Source organism: Dinoponera quadriceps, unplaced genomic scaffold (genome assembly GCF_001313825.1).
Source record: "Dinoponera quadriceps isolate SergipeBrazil2010 unplaced genomic scaffold, ASM131382v1 scaffold6948, whole genome shotgun sequence".
Classification (NCBI taxonomy): Eukaryota; Metazoa; Arthropoda; class Insecta; order Hymenoptera; family Formicidae; genus Dinoponera; species Dinoponera quadriceps.
The window spans coordinates 6,278-17,812 of NW_014561652.1; the positions used below are offsets into that span (position 1 = coordinate 6,278).

Genomic DNA, 11,535 nt, shown 5'->3' on the forward strand with positions numbered 1-11,535 from the left:
CGTTTTATATTATATATATATATATATAATATAAAACGTAATACAAAACGTATTTTTACGCAAAATTATTTCAACTTTATAAATAAAATCAAACAGAGATTTGTATCAAACAGAGAGAGAGAGAGAGAGAGAGAGAGAGAGATATATATATATATATATATATATATATTTATTTATTTATTTATTTACTTATATTTTTCTATATTACTATTATTTTAATATTGAGTAATATTAAAATAATAGTCTAGCAACATTGCGCGCTTATAGGGATATCTATTACATAGCATAAGAACTATGGTTGCGACAATTATATAGATGGGCATATGTCAACAGCAAATTTTCACAAATCTCTGTTTGATTTTATTTCATTTACGTATTTAATATATTTCTTTTATAACCATAGAGAGAATGTTGTTGCAGCAACCATAGTACTATTTTCCGTGTAATTATTAAAACTTACGATTTAATAGCGAAAACATTAAAAGGAACTATTATATTTTCAAAGATCATATACAGGATGTCCCGAAAGTCAAGGTCAATCGCTCAGGAGTGATGGGGGATCCAAAAATAAAGAAAAAAGTTGACAAGAACACGTCTAGAAATGCGTTGTTTTCGAGTTATCGCCATTTTTATGTTGTAACTTGAAATTGCTGTTTCGAATTTTTTATCAAAATTAAAAAAAGGATGGTTAGTATATGAGTTTTATAACATAACTGAAATCAAGTAAAAATTACAGGCTGCTTTAGCACTACCCAGGATGCACCACGTGAAGCCCTTAGCATCTCTTGGCAGAGATTCGAACTCCCACAGTTCGTCCCGCTAGCTGTACCTCCACGTGGTGCATCCTAGGTAATGCTAAAACAGCTCGTAATTTTTATTTACGGATACCCTGTACCACCTTCTCCCTATTACTCACTAAAAATTGGTACTCAACCAGCAGTTATTTTCTACTTGCGAACTGTCGCTGTCTGCTCCCTTTCGAATCTTACATTCGTGCACATTATCGCATGATTAACTCAATGCAGCGCACCCGTTCAAATCACCGATAATTACCGGTATCTTCGTGAATTCGGAATCGCGGCGATTAAAAGCCACGCGTCGATCGGTATTAGATCGAGCGCCGCGAGCACTCCGGCAGTCATTATAGTTCCCAGGCTTTCCGCCCAGCAGCGAAAATTCCCTTCTCCGGAATCACCGATCGCGAGTTAATTAAACGCGAGTGTGTTAATTTTAACGCGCTTAACGCGTTGAATTTTTATCGAGATGCTTTACAAATATCGGAAAAATCCCAAGCACATGACGAAAGCGAGTATTGTACCGTAACATTTTTTACAAACAGCCTTATCAGCTGCGGCAACATTCAGCAGAAACACGGTTATCGCTTTATCGTGTATTTCGGGGATCTTCCACAAAAACTATATTGCGTCAATACGACGCACCCGCGTTGTATCGTAGGGCAGAGCACTCTGGGAACCGTATTCTAATTTTAAAATAAGCACTCCAATCACACGAAAGAGAATTCAATTTCTGATTGACGACACCTGCTGTCGCGCCTCACCCCCCTCCCCCAGCCACTCTCACCTCACTATATTTCTATAAGCGCGTAATATTCCTAGAATATTATATGAATATTATTCAATATTATAGGAATGTTCTATTAATATTATATGTCCACTTTCACATAATATTCTTGGCATATTATAAAAATGTTCTTAGAATATAAAAAAAAAATATTAATATAGGAATATATATATATGTATATGTATATATGTATAATTTGTTCAGTATAAAACGTATTTTTATACAAAATTTTTCCAACTTTATTTATATAATAAAACAATTGGTACTACAATACATTTGAAATAAGAAACTACAATTACATATATTATATATATATAGAGAGTGGAATATTTAAAAAAAAATATATAATATTACAATAATATTAAATAATATTATTTTTTTATATTATTAGAAGCGACATATAACCATCTGTTAATATTCCAGAAATATTACTTAATATTTAATAATATTTAATAGTATTACTAGAATATCATTAGAATATTACGTCTAATATTCTAAGAATATGCCAAGAATATTATTTAATATTGCATAATATTACGCGCTTATAGAGGATATTCACGCTTCTGCCTCTAAGAACAAATCTGGTGGGGATCGGTGATACGAGATACACACAACCTTTGTTGTTTGTATCGATTATTCATTATGCCGCATTTACATCGCTATTACGTAGCGCCGGCACACCGTGATCAAACACAGTCGCGCCCCGACACGCGCGTGTCGTTATGCAAATTCGGCAAACATCTGACAGTATTAACGCCGCTGAGGAAACGCACTCGCTCGGAATGTCGAACGTACCGTTGCGGAATAATTCCAAGCGCCGTCGTGTGTCGCGCCAATTTTTCTCGAGCATTAATTTTTTTCCATTTTTTGGAAAGAACGTGTCGCGCGCGACTTTTACAATTACACATAGAAAAATCATCATCAGAATATCATTCTATCGCCAAGAAAAGCGATCACATAGTTTCCTTTTCTTCTCTTAAATAATAGTTGTCCTCAACAAAGAATATTTTCTTAAGAACAGTCTTAAAATACGCTTGTCGTAAATTTTAGAAAAGGTCATGTAAACTCGAAAAAGAAGGATTTGTTCTGCCTCTTCAAGAATATTATAAAATTTTATCGAAAAAGAGTAGAATTTAATTAATTTGAATAAACATTCCGATTTTTGTTTTAATTTAATATTTCCGATCGAAGTACTAAACTTATTAGGATTCGGAATATATGTTGAACAAATTTCATGCTTAAAATGAACTTGTAATATATTTGCGGATGTGTAAACCTGTGAAATATTTGAAACAAGTAACATTTACTTGTAGAAGATACGTATATTTTTTGTGCGTAGCGAGAGATTCGAGATTGCAACCGGCGCCTTCAGATCTAACTTTTTGAAACACACATTTTTCATCCAGCTTATTGTTCATCGAATTTGGTAGCCGGAGGTTTTTGGGGTCGCTGACCACGAATCTGAAGTCAAAATTAGAAAATTTTTTAAATCTAAAACGGCGGATCCAATATGGAGGAATTGCAGCGAATCAATCGAATCATTTCAAATGTGATATAAGATTTTGTCTATGTTGTAGATTATATCATTTCAATCCCTCTAATTCGTTTTCGCAATATCGCATTTCATAATTTGTGCTCGGAAACTTTGAAAGCTGCAGACATCGAGTTTTTGCATGTTTCATTCACTATTTTGTATTCAACATTTCGAATTTTGTAATTTTTTAACTTCAACCCCAGATTCGTAATCAGCGACCTCAAGAAACCCTATACATAAATTTTAACACCTAAATTTGGGAAAAGTCGTTGGAAAATGTATTTTCTCTGAAGAAACAAGCACTTTTCTTCATTTGATTATTTATAACACTTTTGCAAGTTGACAAAATGTGTATTTTGACGATTTCTTTATATTCACCTATCCCTAAGATACTAGAAAAATAAAGAAAAAAATAAACAGTCCAAGTATAGCAATGAAAACCTTATCGGCATGAATCTGAAAGAAGAAAGGTAGGAAATATACTTCCCACCATGCTTCTAAGCGTTAATATAAATTTGTCGTTGGTCATTGTTACATACGTGTCGAGCTACTAACCAGCCATGAGGTAAAATCCGGTCTGCAACGAGCCAACTAGCGCGACTCTCGCCTTCGACACGGCGAACGCGTTCGCGATGTCGTTCAGGAAAACGCCGAAGCTGAAGATGATACCATCCACGAAGAGGTTGCACATGAAAGAGGCCGCTACGATCACCCATCCCCATCCTCCGTCGGGTGGTACCACCATCTCCACTTCGATGGCCTGCGAGCCCAACAAAATTACAACTCTAAATTTCGTGCAGTGAAATTTCTCACTTGAGAAATAAAGTGATTATCGTGTGACTTTATGCTCGTATAGAAAGAATCCTTCGTTCTAAATCGTCGTAAATATTTTCACTCGGAAGCTGCAGAGTGAATCCGATGTATTCTTCACCGCTGCGGGAACAAAACGCCCGAATTGAAATTTCGTTAAGCCTTTGCGTCATAGTGGGACATACGTTGTCCCATCAACATTTTCTTCAGTTTTAGTGATTTTAACTAACTTCTAGGCAGTCATAATCGACTATATTATTACTATATATTTTCAAAAGCATAAGGAAGTAATAATAAATATCATATAGTTTAAATGTTTAATTGTTAACTTGCTAGAAACAAATGAAAATTAAAAACAGACATTTTTTTCAGAAAAATTCATGTTGATGATTTTGCGTGTAGCCTCGGGAAGTCCACGAGTGACGCAAACGAGGTAAAACCTCTAGCTTAATTTCCTGGTTGCGAGGATGATGGTTACAGGCGCCGATTAACGAACTCTTTATTGTTTTTATTGGTTTATTTAGAAAGGATCAATTGCGAGCGATGTCTTGTATGTAATCGTATAGTCTAGCTTCGTTGAAAGTCAAAAACCAACTGCGCTATCGAGAGTCGATTATAAAGGTAGCGATAGTCAACAATAACAAACTTCGAGAATGTTCTCGAAGGAGTCGAACAATGCGAGAGGCAGTAGACAACAAACATAAACAATCTAATGTTTCTCGCCAAGGCAAAGAATTTAAATTAGAAAATGATACGAAACAATTCATTCGTAACAAACTATTAGGAATCGACACATTACAATATTATCAGTTTATTAAGGACACTTAACAGTATCTTATCAATTTTTTACAGAATTTTTCGTAGGCTCAATTTTTTACAATAAATGATTGAAATACTGATAATATCTTTAATTTTATTCCTTTTGGTAAATTTATTCTCCTCCTCCATCTTAACAAATTTGATAAAAACTAACTAAAATAAAGCGAGGTGCTAACTTACTTCGGTGTACAATAAATATAAATATATAAAAAAACGTTGAAATAGTTATTTGTTACGTCCTCGTCGTTATTTTCGGGTAATGTTAAAAACGAGATTAATAATTTTGAAAATTTAGGGTCGCTATTCTTACCTAATAATCCGCTATTTGAATGTCGACTTCTTTTGTTGTTAATATATAAGGAAAAACTTATATTCCAAATATGAAAAGATTTTGTCGAGAAATCAATATTTTTCAATCATTGGTCCGCCATATTGGATCGACTATATTGAATTTTAAAACTCTGACTTCAGATTCATAATTAGCAACCCCAACAATACTTAGATACCACATTTCAAAAAATCCCATCGAGAAATAAAACGTTTTGGTCAAATGGTTAATTCTACAACAAAATAGAAGCTAAGATAACAACATAAATTTCGTGATTTGTTCCCATTGTTCGTGTGAAATTTCTGTTTAAAAATGTTCGGCACTTTTATTTGTTTTGAAGCTTTTTAAGGGGGAAGATAAAAATGCACGAGAGATATTTTGTGAAAAAAATACTGCCAACTAATGATCGCACGCGACTTGACAAATCGGAATTTGCCGTGATCCAATTCTCAGAGAAACACGAAATCAAAGAGAACTCGCCGACTCGGTCATCGGATTTATACAGGCGAGCGCGTTAATGGAAGTTAAAGGCCGGTCGTGTCTAATTAGTATGGAAATTTGTGCAACCGATGTATGCTTGATTGAAAGAAAACGAGGTCTCTGTTTGAACAGATATGAAACCAAAAGCGTTAAAATTAGCGAACGCACCGATACGCGTTATCTGAAGATAAGCTTGTATTACTGATAAACTAACAGCTATTATTATCCAGGAATGTATTAGCGGTAATTTAAGGAGGCAACGTAGATCGCTGCGCGAAGAACAGAGATTTGTGTTGGAAAATTAAAAAAAAGAAACATTTCATGATTTTCTAATGTAGAAAATCAACAATCCTATCTAGACTATCAACTCAATACTAATATTCTTATATACAGAATGTCTCAGAGCCAAATACCCCCGCTTCGTGAGGGTGTACAACTCTGAATAAAAAAGTCCTATATCATTTTGCAAATAACACATTTTGCAAAATTTCGAGTTATAAACGATTGAAAATTTATAGAGGCTCTTTTAATTAATAGCTCAATAATTTGCGTGTTATTTGCAAAATGGTAAAGAACATTTGTTTTGTTCAGAGTAGCCTAATCTACAAATATATGACAATTGTTGTACTTAACGACAGACATCAGTATATTGAACTTTGACCCTTGAACCTTCGAACTTGAAAAAATGTCGTTAAGTACAACAGTTGTCATATACTCGTAGATTAGATTATTCGGAACAAAAAAATCTTTCACCGTTCTGCAAATAACACGCAAATTATTGAATTATTAATTAAAGAAGTCTCTATACATGGCCATTTTCAATCATTGATAACTTGAAATTTTGTGTGTTATTTGCAAAATGGGACTTTTCTGCTCAGTTTCACCCGTTCTATTTGCACACCACGAGAACCAAGATTTATTGGGGTACTGTATATTCTTGTTTATACACGAGCATATGAATCTTAATTTGATATTAACTTTTTCACATAGGATTATGCTGAAATGATTTTCCTCGTAATTGCGTTCGGCAGCAACTACGCTATTCTCGCCAACATTCTGTTCGCAAAGATTCGAAAGCTCGCACCAGTGAATGAAAATTCGTGTGCGATCATCGAGCATGAAACGAGTAGCTCACAACGTCGCTCGGGGGTAGCTGCAAAGTTTGAAAGCTTTTCTCGCGGTGCTCGACTATCAATAAATTCCACGGGGTGATGATCATCGCGTATAAGCTACTTTTTCGCTCGTCGGAAAAACACTATATATTAGAGTTAGGTGATACAGCATCGATACATAGGGAAATAAGAACTTCTCCCGGAAAAATAGGGTTTTCCCCCGCAATTTGTGGAGGAAAACCTTATTTTTCCGGGGAGAACCCTATTTCCCTACGTATCAATACTTTATCGATATTGTGTAGATACTATATCGCCCAACTCTACTATATATGATGTCTGTAATGTATGAGACCAGTTTGCGACACGAGGTCGTTTAATTCGCGGCGGCTCTCCGCCGATATTTCGACATCAACTCGTTCGCTCGGATGGAAATTCACAAGGTGGCTAAGGTCAAGGCCGCTCTCGGAGAGTCGCCTCTTTGGTATTTCGATCGGCTTCGCGTGACCCGAAACTTCGTGAGTTATCAATCCGCCGCGGACGCCGAATCGTCGACGACGGTAAAAATTTGTCCGCTCCAAGCGACATTTTCAGCCGGTGATATTCCAAGGAAAAGAAATCGAAGTAACGGTGTCACGTTGCGATTACTATCGTCGAACTTGTTTAAAAAATAACGAAAAAGAGGGAGAAAATATCATCGGTAAGTAACGTTACTTCATGGAAGCGGTCCTCTTTCAATGGCCCGAATCGATTAATTACGGCGACACGATGCTGGCACGAAAGTTTATCCATTTCGACGCCCGAATGTAAACACAAACTCGTCCCGTGACTCAGGAAATCAACCGGCTGCATTTTCGCAAGTGGCAAGTCGTCGTCGACGAGGAAAACACGCTGTCCGCAACGTTGTTCGTGACGTTGAAAACGCTTGGAATGGCGATGCCGTCCGAAAGTCCCATTTTATTTGCGAAAGCGACATGCGTCATCGTAGTCGTTGACATATGTCGTAGAAATCAGCATCCGTAGAATCAGGCCAGTTTTATTTATTATCGTTCCCGCGCGGAGGCGTTTGATTCCGAGAGGCAAAATTGATAAGGGAGAACAAAAATTGAGCGCGGAACACGTGTCCGCCTCTGTGGATGACCCACCAGAGAGAGCGAGAGACAACAACGCCTATCGGTCCATTACGCGTCGCAAATAAGAGGCGATATCACGTTTCTGCACGAGCCACCCGAGTTGTTTCAACGAGCGAATATATACTGACCAAGTCAAGCTCTATCAAGACAGCGATGTGACGCGACTTTTTGCAGTTTTGCATTTTAACACACCTACAATACGTGCTATATCCGTTCGCTCAAACGCGACAGGTAGGTTCTCTCTCTCTCTCTCTCTCTCTGTCTCACCTCGTCATTGTTGTTGTCGTTAATGTCCTCGAGCTGTAGCTCCTCACTCTTGTTGCAGCCGCGGCCGTTCAGTTGCTTCGGCTTGCACGCGGAAACCTGCTCGTCCACTTTGCCGGCCTGCGCCGTCGACATCGTCCCGCACGAATGTCTGAAACACAACGAGATGCGAGACTGATAGATGCGTGCAATAAGAACGGACGGAACGGTGCGCGCGGATGAGGATACGCTCAGACGGTGGAATTAACCCTATAAGCGCGTAATATTATTTAATATTATGTAGTATTCTGGGCATATTCTCAGAATATTATACGTAATATTCTAATAATATTCTAGTAATATTATTTAATATTATTGTAATATTGTATATTTTTTTAAATATTCACTCTATGTATGTATATAATATATATAATTGTTGTTTTTTATTTCAAATATATTGCAATATCAATTGTTTTATTATATAAGTAAAACCGAAATAATTTTGTGTAAAAATACGTTTTATATTTAAAAAATTATATATATATATATTTTATTTATATATATTTTTCTGTATTATTATTATTTTATTTTTTTTAAATATTCTAAGAACATTTTTATAATATGCTAAGAATATTATGTGAAGTGGACATATAACATCGATAGAACATTCCTATAATATTAAAAAATATTACATAACATTCTTAAAATATTATAGAAATATTACTTTAACCTTTTGCACTCCGCGCGTTTTTTTGATATTATAAATACGTCAGTGATTTTTCATTTTTATTGTGTTGTACAATTTCATAGAGAATGTATGAATTTATGATAGATATCTCCATTTCCCAGAAAAACAGTTTGCGCCACCACTTAAATGATTTCCTCAAAAAGCAATAACTGGAGGCATATTATTGAGTTACGGGACAAGTGACGAATGTCTCAGTAGCGGAGTCAACGGAACATTAAGGGTTAACTGATTAATATTCATATAATATTTTAGGAATATTACGCGCTTATAGGGATTGTATTAACGTATGCAATTTAATGCGATTTTCATTTAACCTGATGTGAGTTCCCATATCTTTCACCTAAGATGATAGCAAGTATGATATAGAGACAGATAAAGACTGTCGTCGATTTTTCCGATGGCATTCCGTGCCTTCGCATTTCGAGACACATACCGGGGATCGAGATACGATCGTAGTTCGAAGGGACATCGCTCGAAATTAGCCCGAGCGATATTTAAAGCGACGTAGATTCACACTTGATCACGAATCGTAACATGATTGAACTCGAACGATTCCCGTCGTATCAACACGTCTAAATCTGTTTGATAGAGTTCATTTCGCAGAAGGTATGCAAGACGTCGTTTCAATTAGTTCCCGTCGCTTTAACCCTTTGAAGCATATATTTTTCCTCCCGCTAATTTTTCATGAAATTTGGTAGCCGAGGATTTTTGGGGTCGCTGACCACGAATCTGAAGTCAAAATTGGAAAATTTTTTAAATCTAAAACGGCGGGTCCAATATGAAGGAATTGCAACGAATCAATCGAATCATTTCAAATATGATATAAGATTTTGTCTATTCTATAGATTATATCATTTTAAACCCTCTAATTTGTTTTCGCAATATCGCATTTCATAATTTGTGCTCGGAAACTTTGAAAGCCAAAGACATTTTTGCATGTTTGATACATTATTTTATATTCAACATTTCAAATTTTCTAATTTTTCAATTTCGACTCCAGATTCGTAATCAGTGACCCGAAAACCTTCTATATACCACATCGATCATCAAAGCTGTTCCCATTAAAAATCTCAAATCGAGTCTTCCCCGGCGCGAAAATAGACTGAGGAGATTGTGGAGATTTGTAGATAAAAAGCATCTCAGATGTGAAACACTTTTCCCGGTGATGCGGAAGCCATCAAAACCGCATGTGAAATCCTACCACTTTGCTCAAATCAGCATGATGTCACGTGATGAACGGTGGAAACATGTAGTTCCTTCTTTTTCCACGGAAAAAAAATATTCTTATTTTGAGAAGATCTGTAAAGATTACCGTACATTTCATTCAGAATTATTCAAAATTATTCAAAATCACACATTCATCTTTTTGATATAATAATTTTAAATGTTACAACAAGATTTATTATCTTCAGAATAATCAAATTATGATCTATAGTGGACTATCATAACCTTGCCACAATATTATGATGTTGTTAAAATTCTAGAATATTAAATTTTTGTAAGAAGATAATATATTTTTTCTTATATATGAAACAATGATTGTGTCCGTTAGAATATATCAAGTCTTGAATTGATACTTAATTTTTTTTCCGTGCGGAAAATTTTCTTGCGAACGATCAACATGCTTAAATCGATATCCCCGGAAAGAATCCGGATAAAGCCAGGTTGTCGGTGTGCTTATATAAATATGCTATTTGAAAAATTCACGAATAATAAAGCACGAAGAGAAGATGCATTAAAAGTTCGTGGAAAGCTCGACGAGAATTTTCCGCTCACACTTAAACTGAAACTGAAGCACGTCTTGTTAATTTCTAATTAGAATTATCGGCCGACGCGATTGGGTTCAAGTATAATTAATATTATATACAATAATTAAATTTATATACAATAATTATTATCGGGATGTCGGTGCTCCTCCAATCGATTAAACGATCGGTAATTAAGAGAAGTCGTTGACTCTCTTAAATAGTCTAAATCACGCATGATTGATCGAATCGATTATATCATCGGCACGTGCGGCATCGGCATCACACAGATAAATATCTCAACAGCGCCTCATCTCTCAATCAAAGTGTCAGCATGACATTCGTCTTAATACTGAAAGAAGTAGTAGTTAATTCGGTTTTATATTGAAATATACTAAAAGTATTATATATATATATATATATAGAAAGAGAGAGAGTTATTTCTGGTTGAATTTACGTTGTAGAATTTTAGAGCAAAAACAAAATAATTTCAAATTAATTTCTTATCGGAGACATTTCGAGAGAAGTTATCATTTATTCTCAATTTTCCTTATATTTTAAATATCTTCGTATAATCAGTATCTATTTTTTAGTACAAATGTCAAAATGGATTATTTTCAACACTCATATGAGTTTAATAAACGAAAGATCGAAAAAATTCAAGGTACCACAAAAATTAAAACTGTAGAATTAATAGTGCAAGAGAGGAGAGAACGAGTTTATTATAAAAAGAGGTTTTTATCAGTCCACATGGACCATCAAAATAAGCGCAATCTATTCTTAAAAGAGTCGAAGTAGCGTTAAAATTTCGACTCAAGTACATTGAGAGAGAAAATGTCTAAGAAATAATAAAAGTTTATCAGAGAAAAAAATTTAACGGATCTATTTATATATTTTTTTCTGTGAGTACTAATTTATGTGAGTACTAATATTTACTTATATCTCTCCAAATTCTTTTATTTAAATAAAATAAACTTTTTTTTCATGCAAAGCTACAGATTTAAG

General features: G+C 35.0%; 1 protein-coding gene across 4 annotated transcripts in view; it reads right to left on the reverse strand.

The window, feature by feature from the left end:
- The window catches only part of LOC106751006 (monocarboxylate transporter 12-like), a 49,848-nt gene that overhangs the window by 5,653 nt on the left and 32,660 nt on the right, over window positions 1-11,535 (reverse strand). For all 4 annotated transcript variants that reach the window (XM_014631728.1, XM_014631724.1, XM_014631726.1 and 1 more), the window contains exons 2-3: window positions 8,062-8,209; window positions 3,671-3,875 (exon numbers count right to left, since the gene is read on the reverse strand). In XM_014631728.1, coding sequence (XP_014487214.1) covers window positions 3,671-3,875; window positions 8,062-8,193 — 337 coding nt within the window. In that variant the 5' untranslated portion in view covers window positions 8,194-8,209. The remainder of the gene's footprint in view (window positions 1-3,670; window positions 3,876-8,061; window positions 8,210-11,535) is intronic.